The sequence below is a fragment of the Chrysochloris asiatica genome, unplaced genomic scaffold (assembly GCF_000296735.1).
Source record: "Chrysochloris asiatica unplaced genomic scaffold, ChrAsi1.0 scaffold00041, whole genome shotgun sequence".
In the NCBI taxonomy this organism is placed as follows: Eukaryota; Metazoa; Chordata; class Mammalia; order Afrosoricida; family Chrysochloridae; genus Chrysochloris; species Chrysochloris asiatica.
Window position 1 is genome coordinate 15,882,245 of NW_006408559.1, and position 20,582 is coordinate 15,902,826.

At 46.6% G+C, this 20,582-nt stretch overlaps 1 protein-coding gene across 1 annotated transcript in view; it reads right to left on the reverse strand.

The window, feature by feature from the left end:
• KEL (Kell blood group, metallo-endopeptidase) overlaps positions 1-19,203 on the reverse strand; it is a 26,661-nt gene extending 7,458 nt beyond the window's left edge. The window contains exons 1-10 of the mRNA XM_006861273.1: positions 18,988-19,203; positions 14,834-15,007; positions 14,166-14,307; positions 13,759-13,923; positions 12,023-12,147; positions 11,618-11,764; positions 8,144-8,206; positions 7,882-8,055; positions 7,528-7,676; positions 7,223-7,352 (exon numbers count right to left, since the gene is read on the reverse strand). Coding sequence (XP_006861335.1) covers positions 7,223-7,352; positions 7,528-7,676; positions 7,882-8,055; positions 8,144-8,206; positions 11,618-11,764; positions 12,023-12,147; positions 13,759-13,923; positions 14,166-14,307; positions 14,834-15,007; positions 18,988-19,203 — 1,485 coding nt within the window. The remainder of the gene's footprint in view (positions 1-7,222; positions 7,353-7,527; positions 7,677-7,881; positions 8,056-8,143; positions 8,207-11,617; positions 11,765-12,022; positions 12,148-13,758; positions 13,924-14,165; positions 14,308-14,833; positions 15,008-18,987) is intronic.
• Positions 19,204-20,582: the final 1,379 nt, after the last annotated feature.

Below are 20,582 nucleotides of genomic sequence, written 5' to 3' on the forward strand. Positions count from 1 at the left end.
TCAAGTGTGGCAGCGGTAGTGAGGTTGGCCCAGGATCGGACATTGTTTAGTTCTGCTGTGCATGGGGTAGCTATGAGTCGGTTCTGACTCGATGACACCTGACAACAACAACACACCCACCAGAAGGAAACACCACTGTCCTGCTCCAGCCTTACAGGCATTACTGTTTGGGTCTATTGTTGCAGCCATGATGCAAGTCCATCTCCTTGAGGGTCTTGCTCTTTTTCACGGACCCTCTACTTTATCAAGCACGATGTCCTTCTTCAGGATTGGTCCAGTGCTTGGCTACGAACCAAAAGATGGTGGTCGGACCCATCAGCTGCTCAGGAGAAAACTTGGTAGTCAGCTTCCATTGCTAATATGCTTTGGAAACCGTCTGGTGCAGGTCTACTCTGTACTGTAGGAAATCTACTCTAAGGCAGTAGAGTGTGCCATAGACAAAAACAAAACAAAAGCCCAAACCCATCCATTGAGTTGACTTACGGCTGTTGCATGGTGACCCCATGCGTTACACAGTAGAACTGCACCATGGGGATTTCTGGGCTGTCATTTTGATGGAAACATCTCCCCCAGGCCTTTGTTTCACAGTCTCAGCAGCACTAGGTGGGTTGGAACCCACAACTCTTAAGTTAGTAACTGAGTGCAAACTGTTCACACCACCCAGGCTCAAACCATATACAGGACTCACAAATTCAATGGGGATTCACACAGAGGTGGTGTAGCTCTGAGAAGTCATCTAGTATGGTATGGCCCTGTGGGTTAATGCACTGGACTGCAAAGTCGGTTTGAACCACAAGGTTGGCAGTTCAAGCTCACCAGCGGATCCTCAAAAACCCTACACAGGATCACTATGGGTTGGAACTGACTTGACAGTACTTAACACCAACCATGTCATCACAAAGGCCATGGGTGAGTTACGGCTGACTGCAGAGAAAGAAGGAAATGTAAGAATGCCGGCCGTGCACTGTTGAACTGCAAGACTGGCTGCTCAGATTCCGCAGCAGCTCCAAGGAGATCGACCTGGCACTCTCTCCTACACAGATGACAGAGGGAGAACCCTCTGGGACAATTTTATTCTGTCCTATAGAGTCACACAACAACATATATGAGATTAAGTCAAAGAATATTGCTACCAACTCATAGAAGCCTTTATTAAATAAAAATATCAAAAGGTGAAGAAGCTATTATTCCTGGATATAGCCTCTCTTGAGGGCTATACATTTCCATCCCTTTAACTCTTCCCCAAAGAGTTCTGAGCTCTTCGATTTATATGATATCAAAATAGCACTTTGGGATGCGTCCTTGAAGGACTCAAATCCTGATCCCTCTGTCTGTTGTTTGAGTTTCAGGAACAAAGAGAAGTCTGAAGGAGTAAGGTGGGGCCTATAGGGTGGATGGAGTAAGATCCTCACAGCCCTTGCTACCTTCAGAAATGAACTGGTAATGATGTAGTGATGGGGGTGCGGAATTTCCCCTTCAACTTTCCTGGCCTTTTTCTCACCAATACAGTTTTCAATTTTCTCTAAACTTCTTCCTAATAGCCCCAGTGATAGCCCTGTGTCCTTTAAGTAAAAGTGTCAAGATGATGCCTTTGAAATTCCAAAAGAGTCACCATAACTTCCTGAGCTGACCTCTCTGCCTCTAGTGTTAGTCCAGAAGATCCCCTCAGGAGTCACTGTTTCGATTGAATCTATTTATTTTTGAAGGCACCCTAAGGAGGCTCAAAGGGTCCTGGTGGCACTGTGGGTTAGTCATTGGACAGCAGTTCAAACCCACAAGCATTTCTATGGGAGAAAGATGAGGCTATTTCTGCTCCCGTAAAGATTTATAGTCCTAGAAACCCTATATGGTGTTACTATGAGTCAAAATCACCTCAGTGGCAGTAGTGGTAGATTTAGTCTGCTGAACTCGTTCTTTATTTGGTTTAAGAAGACTAAGACAAGTGCATTACTAAGAGACTTTGTCTGCAGCCATCCAATGATTGCAGAGACCTGGTTAAACAGATCTTGTTTAGGGTTATCCTGTGCATGTGGGTCCTGGAACCCTCATAGCATGACTTTGGGGCTTGCCTTTGTATATGCACAAATATACACAACATAAAAAATAAAATTGGTGTTGTTGTTAGGTGCCATCGAGTCTGTACTGACCCATAGCGACCTTATGCACAGCAGAACGAAACACTGCCTGATCCTGGGCCAGCCTCACTACTGTTGCCACACTTGAGTCCATCAATGCTGCCATTTGGCCAATCCATCTCATTGGGGGTCTTCCTCTTTTCCTCTGACCCTCCACCTTACCAAACATGATATCCTTCTCCAGCGATTACTCCCTCCTGACAATATGTCCAAAGTATGAGAGATGAAGTTTGGCCATCTTGGTCTTTAAGAAGCACTCTGGCTGTACTTCTTCCCAAACTTCCAAAATAATAAAATAGGTCTATGAAAAATTTAAGCTGGAAATCGTAATGTTTGCATGTCACATCCTGCTTTACATGTATGTTAGGAATTGTCACAAGCATGGACACCATTTCACTCCACTATTCATAAAGGTATCAGGAATCAGAACCATCTGGACATCACCTAACAACAACCATGGATCCAAAGTTTGTAAAGGACTCTAAAGACCAACCAACCCCATCTTCAGCCCACATTCATCTGGAAGGGTCACCTCAAAACAGCATCTTCTCATGGAAGTCAGCACCTACTGCCCCACAGTTCAGTTACACAAGACTTGAAGCCTCATGTCCCTTCCTGTGAGGTTTGCCTGAAGGGTCAGAGGAGAACAGGCTGGGAATCCTCCATAAATCCTCAAACATGTTCCCCTCTGCTAATAGTGTCTTGAGTTCAGCAAGGTATTGTGTAAACCCACAAATAAACCCTTGTAAATTTGATGGAGAGAAAAAAGAGCTCAATGAACGTGAACATTGAATTGCCTGAACCTTAACTACAAAGCAATGATCAATGACTCCAATTTAATATGATCTTCCCCAACAGCTGCCCTATTGTAAAGTATAGCTAGCCCCCATCATGGCTGCTTTCTCCCCTTTCCTGTTTTGTTACCTTCTTAACACCCATTAGCATCTAACATATTTATTTATCAAGTCTGTTGCTTTTCTTTTTCCATTAGAATGTAAGTGTTTGAGAACACCATGTTTCTTTTGTTCATTGGTTTAGCCCAAATGTCTTGAGCATTTTCTAGGACATGGTGGGTGTTCAATCCATATTTGTTGTATCAATGAAAGGATAAATGTATATCCAAGTCTTTAATAACTTAATTTAGTAGCCCAATGCCCTTCCCACTTCAGGACTTCAGTAGTCATCTTGATAAAGTACCTTAGGTAAGACTGGAAAGGAAGGTTAATACAATGGATGATTAAACCAAAGGTTAGGATTGTGTCAGTTATTCCATCGAAGCCCTGGTGGCTCAATGGCCAAGCACTTGGCTGCTAATCAAAAGGTTGGCAGTTCAAATCCACCAGGAGACAGACCTGGCGATGTGTTTCTATGAAGATGGCCGCCGAGGAAACCCTGTGGGGAAGTTCTTCCCTATCACCTGGGTTTGCTGAGTTGAATCAACTCCATAGCACTTCAAAGCAATTGCACTGTAATATTAGCCTGAATATAAAGCGCTTACATTTTTTGGGTATATATGTGAAGTTCTGCTTTTATTTCCCAAAACTCAGTGTCATAAGATTAAAAGAAGTAAGAGTTGGTTCTACATCCATTTTCATTGACTATATATATACATTCCAGGAACCTTTGTGGTAGAAAAAACACTAGGATGCTAATGTAAAGGTTGTAAGTTTTAACTCACCAGCTGGTCCATGGAAGAAAGATGAGGCTTTCTGCTCACATAAGGATTTCCAGTCTTAGAAAGCCTATACAGGATAGCTATGAGTTGGAATCAACTCAGTGACTTTGGATTTTGGTTTTGGTTTTATACATGCATTCAGATGGTTTTCACTGGCCAAAATTTCAGCAGGTCACTAGGTCCTTTTTCCTATAGAGACTTAGTCTGGGAATTGTCCACCAAATACTGGTATCATTGCTTCCAGCATCACAGCAACACACAAGCTACCACAGTACTACAAACTGGCAAACACAACAATATCACTTTGAGGACTAAGGTGCACCTGACCCAAGCCATGGTAATTTTAATTACCTCATATGCATGTGAAATCAGGATAATGACTAAGGAGGACCATAAGAGAACTGATGCCTTTGAGTTGTGGAGGAGAATATCGAACATGCCATAGACTGCCTAAAGAATAAACAAATCTGTGTCAGGAGGAGTGCAACCAGAACACTCCTTTTCTAAGGCCAGGATTGTCAAGACTTGCCCAACATTCTTAGAACATGTTATTAGGAGAGACCAGCCTCTGGAGAGGAACATGCGCTTGGTAAACTCAGGGGTGTAAAAGAGGAAAACTGTCCATGAGATGGATTGACCCAGTGGCTGCACCAATGGGCTCAAACACAGCAATGATTATGAGGACAACCCAGTGTTTTGTTCTGTTGTACACGGAGTCACTATGACTTGACAACACCTAAATACGGTGCTATAGGATAAGTCCTGAACTACAAGGTCTGTGGTTCAAACCCACCAGTCACTCCTTGAAAACCATATACAAGGCTGCTATGAGTCGTAGCCTACTCAAAGGCACTTAACAACAACAATATTCAAAATCCATCAACAGGAGATGATCAGATCATGAGACCTCAGTGTCCTTTTGAGTAAGGACCTAACAACCAAAATCTGTTTAGAAGAAGGTGGCCCGAGATCTGTAATTAATGGCCATTGGATAGAAGTGACAGTCCAAACAAGACCTGTGGTGTCCTTGTATTTTGTTTCCAATGCCACAGTCTACTGTGTGGCAAGTGCCTAAATGGAAGCACTTTGCCTTCCTGGGTGCCATATCAAATGGAGCAGCTGCCAAATCTGACTTTGGGTGCTGCATTCATCTAAACATTCTCCCTGACTCTACCCATCCCCATGGTCTGCTTTCAGAATGCTCCTTTATAAACAGGTAACAGACAAATCCTCCTCAAACTCCCTGTTCCATGCAGAGAAAAGCAAACAGTTCAGCAGAAGTTACCAGACCCTGACGGGGCCCTTTCTCCCTCTGTGAGTTCCACTCTACTGTTATCCTATCTACTCACACTGTTCCTTGCACCAACCTTCTTGCTGGTTCACAAACACTAACATATCCAAAAGCAACACTGATGAAGCCTTCCACAAATCGAACCACCTCTTCTCAGCCAGAGCCTCTGGAGGTCCCCTCAGGCTACCCTGGGTTTGGTCAAGCCAGCTCCAAGTCCTGCCACCTATAGATACTCCTCTCCAGCCCTCCTTCCTGCACTGTGTATTCCAACTCTGCCCTCTCTCTCCCTCCTGGAGTTCTAAAGGTATCTGCTGTTGTCATGTATGTCATGTATGTCAACTCTACTAGGTCAGATTTCCAGAGGTTTACAGTTGGGATGTGCTTATTCCCATGGTGATGAAACCTAATACTGGCATAGTTAGCTCTTGATGAGTTGCGATAAGCAGCCAATCAATTGAAGGGATGCCTCCTTGGGGGTGTGGCCTGCTCCCACTAGAATGGACATGTGGGAGGGACTCTCTTTGTCTGTCTTCTGCTGGGGACCTGGGACTTTACAATTGTACTCTAATTAACTTCCCTTTATACATAGAGATGTTTCACTGGTTTGGCTTCTCTAGAAACCCCAGCCTAAGGCAGCTGTCTAGACCAAAGTTCTGTTGGAGCTTACCTCTGCTCATCCATGGTGGGATGGATGGCTGCTTTTGTGTTACAAGGACAGAGTGGTTGCTTCAGATCTTAGGACCCACAAAGCCAACATTTACACCTTGCCGATTCTAGAGAGAATGTGCTGACCAACCCCAGGCCTATTCCACCCACATCTCGTTCTGCCCTGTCCAGTGTGTGCTTAAGGCATGGCCCCAGGAGCCAGAAGATCTGCCCTGGAGCCTTACAGCTGTGTGGTCTTGTACAAGTCAATTGGTCTCTCTTAGCCTATTTTCTGCATCTTCAATAAGGGGATTAAAAACCTCACAGTGCTTCTGGGCAGACTAAGTAAAATAATGTATGCTAAGAGCTTCTTGTGTGCCCAGCATCTGTCATGACGCACTGTGTGTCAGCTCGAATGGTTATTACATCTCTTGTTCCAGAGAGGTGGGATGGGCTCCTTGGCCACCCCGCTCTTTGTGGGCAGACCTAGACTCATAAGCCAAACTGGCAAGAGGGATGTGATTGCAGCAATCTGTAGAATTCTAGCCTTCCATGTGGGAGATCCAGGTTCAACTCCTAGCCAATTCATCTCACACACAGCCATCACCCACCTGCCAGGAGAGGCTTGGGTATTACTATGATGCTGATGTAGACTGAATTATGCCCCCCAAAATATGTGTTATATAGCCTACTATGCCTATATATGGCTATAGTCCTGTTTTGTAATAAGGTGTTCTTTGTTATGTTAATAAGACCATATCAGTGTAGGATGTATCTTAAATGTATCTCCTTTGAGATATTGAAGAGTAGATTATGCAAGCAGCAAGCAAACCGAGATGGGGAAAGATGGATACCACACCATAAGGGATCTCCAAGGAACCAAGAAACATAAGCTGAAGAGACACAAGGACCTCTCCACAGAGCCCCCACAGAGAGAAAGCCTTCCTCCAGAGCCAGCGCCCTGAGTTCTGACTCCTAGCCCCCTCTACTCTAACAGAATATATTTCAGTTCATTAAAGACACCCCATTGGGAATTTTTGCTTTCAGCATTAGAGAACAAAGACAGATGCTGAATGGGTTTCAGTGGAGTTTCCAGACTGAGAGAGACTAGGGAAAAAGGCCTGGTAATCTACTTCCAAAAATTAGCCAACAACACCCTTATGAATCACAACAGAACACTGTTCCACAGAAGGCCAGAGCTTGGAAGACATGCAGCATACACAATGGCCTCATCAGTGGGCTCCAGTAGACCACAATGGTGAAGATGGCACAGGGCCTCACAGTGTTCTGTTTGGTTGTAGAGGGAGTCTTCAGGAAACCAAGCCAAATTCACAACAACATTAGCGACAACAGTCAGCCAAATGCCAGAGATGTGGCCACGACAGTGCTATGGACCTCAGTGTCACACTTTAAGCCCTGCTCACTGACCTCATTTCCGTCCAAACTTAAGCACTGAGGGATATGCCCCCTCCTCACCATAGGCGGGCGCTCCATCAGCTTCCACAGTTTCTGGCTCAGCTCCTGGCGGGCCTTCTGGAACTTGCTGTCCAGGGCAGGAGAGAGGGTGCCCACCAGACCCAGGAGCATGTGACTCTGCAGGAATTCCCTGTGGGAGGGCCAAGTCACACATGCACCTCTCAGGTAAGAAGAGCCTTCTTGGTCTCCCTGCCTCCCCTGCCAGCAGGTCCCTTTGGAGCACTGCTTAGACACACCCAGAGCTTTCCAGCAGCAGTTCTGTGGCCTCTGGTCCCTTCGGCCCACCCCCAAGTGCATGGGCAGACCTGTGTCTCAGCTGCAGCATCGATAATATCTGGGACATGTTTGTCAGATACTCCAAGTCATGAACCATGAGGGGCTGAGAGGGGCTCAGGTGCATCTCTGTGAATATGGCTTGCAAGCAGGACAACCAGTCGATGACAGGAACCATTTCCTTGGAGATAGGGGACACAGAGACTGAGGGGAGAAGAGGAAGGGGACAGAGGAAGGGGAGGAGGCGGCGGAAGGGACCCCTTTGGGTTTGAGAGGGAGTGGGAGGGAGGGGCTGTGGAAAAGTGGGGCTGGAAAGCAAGGTGGGCAGGGGATCAAAAAAGGCTGGGAGAGGCCCCTGTCCCCCTCCAGCCCCCGACCCAAGGTACCTGCAGCTGGACTATAGTGACCATCTGGGCCCTCTGGGGTGCTAGGGGCTGCAGGAACTGAGACAGTCTTGAGGTGATAGAGATGGACAGGCCAGCATGCTCTTGAACCTTTTCAGGAGTCCCTCCCAGCAGGGATCCCAGCTGGGTCAGGTAAGTCAGGTAGTCCCTCACTTTCTGCAGGGTAGAGGGCCTCAGTCAAAACCACAGTGGCCCTGCCTGAATCTTGACACCCACAGCAGCACCCTCGTCCACCTTGTCTTACTTGGGCATAGTTCTTCAGATCCTTCTCTTGCTTGAGGGGGACATCAAACTCGGGCTGGTTTATCTGAACACAGGAGAGATTGGAGAGCAGGGAACAGGGGAGAGCAGAGGCCAGGGAAGGTCCAAGCTTTTGCAGGGAGGGAGGGAGCTTCAGGATGGAGAGATGGGGTGAGGGCATGGGGGAGATCCCACAACAGGGCAGAGGGAGGCTGGGGTGGGATGGAACTGGCCTGGGAGGTGGGACAAAATGAGGCAAAGAGGGTCTGAGCTAAGGAAAGGGGGGGATTGGGAATGAGGCAATCCAAAAATAGAGCTGGATAGAGAAGTAGGTGTTTCAATCCACTTAGGGATGCTGACTCCATGGCACTTAGCAATGGTACTTAACAACAAAGTTGTGCTCCAGGAAAGGAGCAAAGCGGTGCCCTAAAGGGGTTAGGGAGAGTGAGACACCCAGGTCAGGCACAAAACACTGAGGAATCATGGAAAATCCCATTTTGATGGGGGGAAAAATAAAAGAATACAAAAATTCATGATGAATAAAATGAATTTTAAATTCCAAACTAGTTACTAGATTAATTTTAAGTATCATTAATTTTTTAAAATCCACAATAAATATTTTTGCTCCATTTTGTAAGAAAAACATGGATTAAATAAAATATCCTCAGTCAACACCAAAATGTTGAGATTTTGTTCCTTCTGGACTTTAGCCTGAGTTTTGAGATTAAAAAACCAGGCATTCATGAAAGTGAGATCTGTGTTGAACCTGAGTTTTTTGCGCTCTAAGTTCTGTGTCCCCGGCAAGATCCCCGCTTGCCTGTGTTCATTTAGTCCCCCACATTTTCCTGTTCAAATTGCAACCTCCCACTCTTGCATGGAGTTGTATATTCTCCCTCTGTCTCCAACAAAAAGTTTCACGTGACCCCTTTTGTCAATTTTTTACATCGAAGCTTATTAAAAAAAAAAAAGTTATACCCTGCCCCCCCTCAACTTCCTCAGGGCTACTTCCAGTGCTGTTGATATGGGTCCAACTCAGGATGGCCTTGTGTGTTTATCAGAACAAAGGAAACATTGCTCCATGTTGGTCATGTTAGAGTCTGTTGAGTCCATTTGTGTTAACTTCCTCAACCTCCTCACATGCTACAGACAATCTGCCCATTCCCATAACCACTTGACACTGTCTCTAGAAGGTCTTTAATGGTGTGTTCTCATTCCTCATTCTCTATGAGATCGGAAGTCTCTGGAACCCTCTCCCCCAGCCCCTGTGAGGACTCGGCCTACCCATGCTGGTCTGATTGCTGCTCTCTGACTCTTCTCTTCTGCCATGTTCCTCCTTGAGGTGCTCTTACGGCAGTCCATTCTGTCTATGTACGCTTCCCTCTAGTCTCGAGTTAATGGTAACCACCTCCTCCCACTCACGCCATGTCAAAACTGTGGGGTCCCTTTGTGAATTCTCTACCTCCTTTATTTATACTCAGCCCATCACCACATCCTACTAGAATCACCACCAACCAGCTTCTCTAGGACGAATTTGCCCAAATCCTCCTGCCTGGTCCTTCTTTTCTATTTAAACCACAATTGTTTTTGCTCAGAACTGCAAAGAGGTCATCTGGATTCCTCAACAGACTCTTACTCATGCCTTACACAGCACAGCTGGAATCACATCTGAAAGTCTTCGGAGGCTCTTTTTCTGTAGTATGTCAAATCTTACCACCTCTACTGCCTCTGACCCCAAAATAAAAAACAAAACATTGCCATGAAGTGGATTCCAACTTACAGCGGACCCATAGGTATAAGACAGATTGGAACTGCCCCCATTGGGTTTCCAAAGCTGTCATCTGTAAAGAAGGAGACCTCGCGGCACAAGGGGGCAAGTTACTGTGTCCTAAATGGTCACTATGAGTCAAATTAGACTTTCACAGCACACAACAACCATCTTTGTAGGAACAGACACCACATCTTTCTCCCAAGGAGCAGCTGGTGAGTTCAAGTGTTAACCTTTCAGTTAGCAGCTAAACACTTTGGCCACTATGCCATGGGTTTTTCTTACAAAAAGAAAAACAACCCCAATAAACCCACTGCCATTAAGTAGATCCTACAGGACAGAACAGAAGTGTCCCAGAGGTTTTCCAAGACCTCCATCTTTGCAGAAGCAGATGGCCATAGCTTTTCTCCGTTGGTCAGCTGCGGTTGGGTTTTGAGCAGCCGACCTTTGGGATAACAGCCCAGTGCTCAACTACTGTGCCACCAGGACTCCTTGCTAGCTTTTTAGACCAGTAATAATCAGGTTCAATCTCAGGCTTCATCCTCGCTTTTACCTTCACTCCACCTCATGCTCCCCCAGAGCCTCTGTGAAGCAGCTCAGGCCTCCTCACTGAGCCTGTGAAGCAGTCACACACAGATTCTGGACTCTTCGCTTAGCTCAGGATTCCCACAGAGCCTTCAGTGCCCCTAGTTTCACTCTCAGCAGTTTGAGTCAACAGGCTTCCAGCCTCAGCTCACCTTTACCCTCGTCCCCTGAACCTTCCTCTGACCATTTCAGATCTGAACTAATCTCCGAAGACCGGTCATTCAAACTCCTGAGCACATTCTTCAGCACAGGAATGTATAATATCCTGCTTATCAGTTCTTCCTGTATTCCTCTCCTTACAACGTGGTGGAATTTTTTAGAACAAGGGCCCAATACATAGCATCATATTGAATGTTTTTATGCATTCATTCATTCAACAAACATCTTGTGTGAACCCCTTAAACGTGTCCTGAGGAACAAAAGTAAGCAAACTGTGTCCTGTTCTTTAAAAGCTCCTGGAGAAACAGGTTGATAGAAGGGGTTCACCTAACTCCTAGCCATGCTGAAGACTTCCTGGATGAGACAATTGTCAAAGCCAACATTTGTAAGGTGTATAAATGCTTTCCAGCAGAGTGAGGAAGGTTGGTGGGATGGGGTGTGCAGGTAAACGGAGTGCCCTTCACAGGGATTGGAGGAGTATGTTTGGGGCTACGTGTGACTCAGCAAGACCTCAGGTGAGGTGAGGGGCTGGCGAGAGATATGCTGAAGAGTGGTGTAGGGTCAGTTCACAAAAGTACTTGCAATGATTGACTAAGGAGGCTGGCCTACAATCTGATAACCTGGAGGGCCAATAAAGGCATTTGAACAATAGTCTAGCTAGTTCTTATTTAGAAAGGTCCTGATGGCATAAAGGAAGAGGAAATAAGAGTGCAGCACTGAAGATGGGAACCTAGTGAAGACGCCCTACGGGTCCAGATAAGCAATACTAAAGACCAGAACTGGTCTGTTTCTGGAACTGACACTGCTGTTTCTTTCCCCAGTGACCTGGTGTTGCTGACTGTCAGTAATTTCCCCTGAAGACAGGGTTCCTCTTCAAAGGCACATTCATCCTATCTTCCAAACTGCAACTTTCTTCCAGTAAATGAGAAATGGAGTTCAAGCAGGGCCAGGTCCCACTGGGCTTCTCACCTGAATAATTGGCGTGTATGGAGGAGTGGGACGGGGCTTCAGGTAGGCTCTAAAGAATGGGAAGTAGCCATACTGACTCATCAGCAGTCGCAGTGTTCTGTTAAATTCGAAGGAAGTAGAGTTCCCAGAGATCTGCCAGCCTCCAAGCTAGGAAGAGAAAGGCACGAGGGTCTCGGAGACCTGTTTCCATGGATGGTCACTACTCCTGACTTCTGATGAGTTGACTCTTCCAGTCTTATTTCTCTCTTGCCACCCAAGGTCTTGACCCACTGATGGTATTCTATCTCCACCTCCCTCCTAGGACTTGGGGAGTCCTAGGAAAGGGACCTACTCTCAAGAGAAAAGTGGAATTCCCAGAGATCTGCCTAGTAGTCCTAGGTTGTGCAGCTAATCTCCAGGTCTTACCTCCTCAATAACTTCCCTGAGGGGACCAGCTCCTGCAGCCTCTATGGCATCCACATCCATGCAGGAGTTGTAGAACTGGAAGGCTTTCTCCATCCCAGAGCCTGGGGGCCAGGGGTCTGGGGTCTCTAGAAAGCAAGTGAGGGGGATTGAGAGCAGACAGGGAGGGTTAAAGAGCAGGGTCTTGAGGTGGGGGGGAGAGAAGACCCCTGAGAAAATGGAAAGAAGGAATAAAATAGAAACTGAGAGGAACTGAGAAGATGAGATGACCGTCCATGTGGAATGGTGAAAGCAGGACAAAGGAATGTGGCGAAGACGACGGTACAGGAAGAAAAGTAAGATGATGGAGAAAGAAGGGATGACTGGGATATGGAGAAATGGTAAAAATGGAAAACAGGAGGGAGATGAATGAAAAAATCAGGGAAGCAAAGAACTTTAAGAGACTGAAGAGAGGAAACTCATACAGAAAGGTTTTTCAAAGAGAAGAAACTGGGCAATAATCTCCTAGCTCAGATTCTCCTGACCAACAATCCCAGGAATAAAACACACACATCACAGCAACTCACACCCATATCCTTTAGTACCGTCTTCAGCCTAATATCCACCATTCCTCTCCATCCCCCGACATGTCTTCCTTCTGCTCTGGGCAATGGTATGTCTCTTGCACTAAGTATGTCGCTTTTATCTCTTTGCCTTAACTGGAAACATGACTATCCACTCTTTATAGTCAAAGGGAGGAGGACAAAGGGATGTGTTTATTTCTCTCAATTTAAAATGACACTCCCAACCCTTTCTCTAGATCTCCTTACACAGGAAATGCATATCTAACTTATATTTCCTTATTCCCAAATCCTCACCACCCCCACCAACTTCCTGGGGCTCACTCCCAATCTTCTAGATGATCATGTATCTTTTCTCTCATTCCTGTCTCTGACCGTTATCCTGCATTGTCCAACTTCCATGTGGATTGTCCACTTGTCACATCCTTCTGACATGCCCTCATCCTCAATTTCATTACTTCCTCTCCTTCCCTTCCCTCCTCTCTGCTCAGCTCTCCTCTCCTCTCGAGCTGCCACCTACAAGAATCTACTTAATGTCCCAGGTCTGTAACTTGGTTCACCTCTTCTTCCAGCATATTCTTTGCCCCTATATTTTCCCCATTACTCATCAGCACTTCCAACCACACAACCTTTAGCACTTCTCACCCTGCCATTTTAAATCTTATTAGCATCCCCACTCACACATTCCATCAACCATTTCTCCCAGGTCAGCTAACAATGCCTCTTGGTTCAAGAGAGGCAGGAGGTGGTTACAAAAGTAGAGAGCTGTGAGGTGGTGGGAGGAAGAAGATGAGGTTGACAAGGGAGTCTAAGAAGTCAGAGAGGCTTTGAAAGCTAAAAAAGTGAGACTGAAGGATAAATGAGAAATGCAAAGATGTTGAGTACGTTCTGATCAAGGAAGACATCAGGCGTAGTGTGGCAGTTGCAAGCTTGGGGGAGATAACAGAAAAGATGGTCTCAAGTGGCCAGAGGGAGCCCTTGGGGAGCATGGATGAGGAAAGAGAATGGGATTTGGTAATGGACAGGAGAAGAAGGAAGAGATGCCTGAGAGGAGGTACCTGTGATCAAAGGAACAAAGCAAACCAGACAGGTGTTTCCTGAGGAGAACCAAGGGGTGGGGATGGGCCTACCCACACTGCACACATTGGGTCAGTTCTGACAGTTCAAGACTCTCCTCACCCAGAATTCTCTGGAGTCGGCCCTTGTTTTCCTCCTCAAGAGTCTGAAAAGAATTATTGGTCCCGCAGACAAAGGTAAAGAAGTCGGAGCAAGGGGCCACACTGCTGTTTCCTGAGGTTACGTACTGAGCCACGAGGTCCAGACACTCGGGGGTGGCACAGGGGCCTGTGGGGAGCAAGTGTGCAGATGGGGCAGAAGACAGAAAATGGTGTGGGTTCCCCCAAGGGCCAGATAAGGGAATGAGGGTGGAGCATTGAGGAGGAGCCATGGGAGGAGATCAGGGACGGTGGCCCCTTGGGCAGGTGGGATTCAGCGAGGGTCTTTGAAGAACAAGGAGTCAGGGCGGTGGCGGGGGGCAGTCCATGACTGATGGAGGGAACAGGCAGGGTCACCAGGACCTTACTTACGGGGGCCACAGCTTCCAAAGATGTAGACACAAAGCACAGAAGAGCCAAGCAGGAAGACCAACAGCAGGAGCATTGTCAACAGCCATTCAGCCAGGGCCCGTGGACAGGTTACTGCAGTGGGCAGTTCCTCTGCAACAGGCGCCTACAGGCACAGGGAGGAGAGAGCATGCATGAGGGAGCTGTCTCTCCTCCCTCTGAGTCCACCCTCTGGACCCCTGGGGACAAGAAGGGGGAGGGGTTGGGTTTGGAGGAAGACAGCACATCAGGTGGGGTGTAACAACATGGCTCTACCCGGAGCCCTAACTCTTGTGCGTGTGCAGAAGGTCACTTACCTCCTGAAGTGATCCCATCCCAAGGCCAGGCTCAGCCCTTTGGGTGAGTTGGAGAAGGGGGACAAAAGCTGGCTTATTAAAAGTGTTGAGTCAGCCCATTTGACACCTCCCCCTGCCCCCGTCCTGCATGCATCTTCACTTCACAATGAACCCCTCCCTCACCCCAAACTCATGGTCCTCAGTTCCAGGGGGCCTCTTCCCACAGCACTCTCCCCAACATCACCCACAGCCCCCACACTAACATCAGACACTGTCCCACCACCCCCAAACCACCAACAACCCCACCCCTATCCTACCGATGGCCTCAGCCCTAATCTTCACCCCAACCCTAGGTACCTGACCCCAAAGGGAATGGTTCTCTGCAGGGGCCTCCAGGTTCTCCTCCAGGAAGTGGTCTCCCTCCTGCCCCAGCTGCCCTGCCGTCCTGAAGAAGGAAGGGGTGTTTTCTGCCGACAGTGTCCTCGGGGTGACATCGTTATCACAGGCCCCACACAGCCCCTCCTGCTTTATCTAGGTTGTCAGAGGCAAGGAGACTCTGCTGCTGAAACTCTGCTTCCGGGAGCCTCTCCGCTCCCTCCCTCCCTCCTTCTGGGGCACATCTGTTAGCCCTATCTGACCTGGGCTAAGACCTCTCACCCAGGGGCCCCAGCACCCTGTGCCAGGAGACCCTAGTCTGTTGATGTTCCCTGTACAGGCAGGAGAATGGGCTCTGTTTTGGGAAATGGAGCAGAACCTATCCCCATCCATCTCAGGGGGTCTCACCCTCCACAGAGAGACGGGACTGTGGGCTCTGCCTTCAGCTCTGAGCCTAGTGCACTGGGGTGGTAGGAGCATGGGGCATGTGTGTGCTCAGCGGGACTGTTGTATATCACACAGCCCCTGTGTTCTCATCAATGGGGTCTCAGCAAGGAGGCAGGTGTCTCCCCTGTACCTGTTCCCCATCCCAGACTGAGGGATGGTCCAGCAGAATCCTGCCCACATGAGCACTTCTGGGTCATGATGCAGCTGCCAGGCCTGGCAGCCCTTAGGGTGGGCAAGGGTGTAGACTGAGATCACAGGATGGGCTATCATGGAGGTTGTGAAGAGAAACCAGGACTCCTGGCATGGTGATGCCTCAGGAAGGCTGGCTAGTGCTATGGGACAGATGGACAAGTGAGGGCCAGCCCAGGGCAGGGACAGAGGGAAGGCAAATACATGGAAAGAAACATTTTCTGGGAGCAACTGAAGTCATGACAGTTGAATAGTGAGTACATCCGAGTTGTTGCTGAGCTCCAGGCATTGGGTCTAGGCAGACTTCATAGGAAAGCTGTTGTTTGGGCTGTAAGGGTGGCATCAAAATGATGATTCAGAGTCTTAGAGATTCCAGATCTGTTGAGGGCATATGGACTGTTCCCCTGTCTGACTTTCTCCATCAAAACCCTGCCAACACCCCACCTTCTCAAATGCCTCTTACCACCTCTCTTCCACCATCCCACTCCCTTGGCTGATGTATAGAAAAACAATGGGTACCATTCAGTCAGAGAAGAAGGAGATGAGGCAGCACATCCTATGACCTTCTCCTTCTGAACACACACCACAGCCCAGACTGTGTCCTTGTTCCTGGTGCTGACCAAATGCAGAGCGATGGCAGTGAGCCCCCTTTTCCACTGCTCCCCAAAACAGTCACCTCAGGACCCGAGCCCTCTGCTCTCTCAAGCCCCTCTATAAAGTGAGTCCTGTCATCAACTTCACCCCAGCCCAGCTATTGACCCACAGGCTCACCATTCAGACTCAGCTCTTAGTCTGTCCTCAGTCCAGGCTCTGTGATTTGCTGCCATAACATCAACAGGACAAGAATGATGCTAAGAGCTCTTTTTCACAGGCCACTTCCCTTACTCCAGGGACTATGACAAGTGCTTTACTTATTGATAGCTCCTTCCCTTTCATAACTGTTCTATGGACATGGGGAGCTCTCATATCCCCTATTGTACAGATGAGGAAAGTGAGATGCACGGAGGGAGGGTGAACTGAGGCAGTCAGTAAGGGTCGGGGCTGAGCTAAGAGCTTTAGCCAGGCAACCTCTCAACCATGAAAGAATAAACAATGAAAAAACCATGGTGTGGATTATGATTCGTCTCAACCCCACATGCTACACAGCCTTCCAGATCTCCAGGCCTTGGTTGTGGTCTGAAAAACCAACTTTTAGATTAATAGTTGTTGCTGTTAAGTGCTGTCAAGTCAGTTCTGACTCAGCAACCCTGTATAGGATTTCCAAGGAGCAACTGGAGTATTTGAAATGTTGACTGGTTCTAAATGCAGTGTTTGTTTTACAGTACTAAATCAGGAGGCCTTTAGGTTAATGCCATTGTTGTTAAGTGCTGTGGAGTTAGTTCCGACCCATAATGACCCTGTATAGGACTTCAACGATCAACTGATTGGTTTGAACAGCCAACCTTGTGGTTTTCAATCCAGTGTTTATTCTACAGTGCCACACCAGGAGTCCTTTAGGTTACTGTGGTTGTTCAGTGTTGTGGAGGTGATCCTAACTTGTAATGACCCTATATAGGGCTTCCAAGGAGCGACTGGTGGGTTTGAACCACCAACCTTGAGGTTAGCAGTCCACTGCTGATGCTGCAGCATCATGCCGGGACTCCTTTAGGTTGTTTTGTTGTTGCTGATAAGTGTCTTCAAGTCGGTTCTGACTCATGATGAAGCTGTCTAGGGTTTAGGCTAATTGTTGTGTTAAGTGTTGTTGAGTCAGTTCTGACTCATAGCAACCCAATATAGGGTTTCTGAAGAGCAGCTGGTGAGTTTGAAAAACCGAACCTGTGGTTCAAGCTGACCTTGAGGTCAAGTGCTTATCCTATGGCTCCAGTTGCGTACAGATCATTTGTATCACCCAGGAACCTTCTCCGCCATTGGAGAGTATGTGTTTGGAAGACTCTTTCTAAACAGATAGCCCTGGTAGTGCTTGGCTGCTAACTAAAAGCTCATCAGCTTAAAGGTCTGACCTCACTGAGCGACTCCACCTGGAGCTGCCATAAAGATTCCAGCCTGGAAAACCCTATGGGGCAATTCTACGGTGTCCTAGAGCATCACTATGACTCAGCACCTACTCACTGGGACACAGTAAACACCACAACTTCCTAGCCAAAGCCTTCTGTTGTCTCAAGTCAGCTTTAAAAACCAAAATGACTTCACTGTTGTGCTTGAGAACATACACAGCAAACCACACAGCAAATTCAACCGTTTCTACACGTACAATTCAGTGACAGTGATTACAGTCTTTGAGTTTGGCAACTAGTTCTGACCCACCTTTTTGGAGTTGTTCCTCCCCCATAACGTGAACTCACTGACCGCTAAGCTTCCTATGTAATCTGTTGGGCATCTCTTGTCATTTGGTCCCATTTAGATGGTTCATAAACAAGCGTGATGCTCAAGGAAGATGTTTCTTAAGAGTTAAGCTAGACTGTTGTTAGGTGTTAAGAAGACTTCAGGGAATATATTTGTTTTAAGCTTTAAAGATCGTCTCAGGGCAATAGTTTCAGGGGTCCATGCCTACTCCATGGCTCTAGAATGTCTGGAGTCCATGAGAATTTGAAATTCAGTTCTGCATTCCCCTTTTGATCAAGATTCATCTGTAAGATCTTTGATCAAATGATTGTAATGGGACTCCATTCGTCTCTTCCGGTCTCATGGCAAAGGAGGCAGTTACTCATAGAAGCAACTGGACACACATTCCGCATCCTCCTCCTATACCTTACTCTTCTTCTTCCTCTGTTGTTCCAGGCAAATATATACCAATTGCTGTGCCTTGGATAGTTGCTTGCAAGACTATAAGACCCCACACTCTACAGAACTAACTATGAGGGAGAATAGAAACACTCTACATATTAGGCCAATCAACCAGAAATTCCATGAAACCATGAACTGAAACCTCCAAACCAAGGACCCAAATCCCATGAGGTTGTTGACTGTACATAAACAACCTAAACACCCATCCACAGATGAATGTATAAAACAAAATATGAAGCAGGCATATAATAGAATTCTACTTGATCAGCAGGAGAAATGAAGTCTTGATACATGCTACTGTATGGCTGGGCTTTGATTATGCTGAGAGAAATAAGCCGATCACAAGTTCAAATATTATATGACCTCACTTACAAGAAAAGGCCAATGCATAGAGACCAATGTTTATTCCTGGTTACCAGGGTGGGAGGGTCTGATAGAAAAACTGCATTGATTAAGGACAGGGTTGCACAGCCAAATATTACAATTGCTGTCATCAATAAGTTGTATGCCTGTGTGATAGATGTAGTACAACGATTCAACTCATCTTTGTCATTGGTCTTCCTGTCTTTGGCTTTGTTATATAGCTTCTTGGAGCTGTTCACCCCCAAGCCCTCAGATGTCCACCTTCTCCATCTGAAGACGGTGGCCTTTGTTATGTGTCCATAGCCAGATGGCATCTGCAGAGATCACGGTAACAAATCGGGGACCTGCCACACCTGCTGGGTCTCCTTATGTGTGCAAATTGGTGGTAAGGCACTGCATGTGGTCACAGAGATAACAACTAAGAGGTTCCCCGCTGAGTAGCAATAGGCCCCTTTCTGGAAGAACTGAGAAAACTTTGGCAACACTGGGGACTTTGACTGGAAGATGCGGTAGAAACAGATCTTTAGGGGCAGCTCAGGATTCCTAATTGCTCTTTCAAAGTAGGTCATGTTTGGGACAAGGGGTTATGTTTGGGACAAGGGGTCACCTTTGGAAAAAAAGAAGATATAAGTTCAGAGTTCCATAAAGTGGTTTTTGAAACAATTTACGTGAAAAAAAGATGAACCTTTGAAAATGTTTAATTTTCATATGCATTTTAAAATAAATTTACAGACTTAAAATGTAATTTTAAGTTTAAGACTTAAAATGTAAAATAAATTTACATGTAGACCAGAATATATAACCCCTGTTTCAATAATCTAGTAAGTAAATTGAAATACATGCATTAGAAAGTAGTAGGGCTCTCATTTCCAGCATTCATCTGTCAGTTTGTCGTGTTGTGGTGACTTGCATGTTGCTGTGATTCTGGAAGCTATGTCACTGGTATTTAAGATACCAGCAGGCTCACCCATGGTGGACAGGTTTCAGTAGGGCTTCCAGATTAAGACAGACTAGGAAGGAGAGGCAGACCACTTCTGAACAGTTAGACACTGAATATGAAGAGCAATGGTACATTGTCAGCTACAGCACCTGAAGATGAGACCCTCAGCGTAGAAGGTTGGGGAAGAGCTGCCTTCTCAAAGGAGATCTGACCTTAATGGACAAAGCTTTCAGGGCCTTCATTTGATGGTGACTTGTTATTAAGTGCCTTTGAGTCAGTTCTGACTCGTAGAAACCCTGTGTAGGGTTTCCAAGGCTCAAGTGAGAAGAAACAGCTGCAAACAGCCATTAATAATTAGAACATATAATGTATGAAGTATGAATGTAGGAAAATTGGAAGTCCTCAAAAATGAAATTTAAAGGTCCATATCTTAGTCATTAGTGAGCTGAAATGAACAGGTATTGACCATTTTGAATCAGATAATCATATGGTTTATTAAAACAGGAACAACAAATTGAAGAGGAATGCATCACATTCAGTGTCAAAAAGAACATTTCAAGATCTATCTTGAAGTACAATTTGTCTGTGATAGGATAACATCAATGCAGTGTTGTTGCTGTTGTTAAGTGCTACTGAACCAGCTCCATTCATAGTGACCTTGGATAGGGTTTTCAAGAAGTGACTTGTGGGTTAGTGACGAAACTACCAGCCATTCCATGGGAGAAAGAGGAGGCTTTCTGCTCCCGTAAAGGTTTACAGCCTCAAGAACTCTGTACAGGGTCGCAATGAGTCAGAATGGACTCCACAGCACAGAACAACAACAACAACAACAACAAGAAAGACCAGGAGTCTTGGTGTGGTGCTGTAGGATAAGTCAAGGACTGCTAACTAACCCCCCAGTCACTTCTTGAAAACCCTATCCAGGGTCACTATGAGTTGGAGCTGACTCATCAGCACTTAACAACAGCAACAACACAAAGACCAGTCAATACAATTGTCATTCAAGTT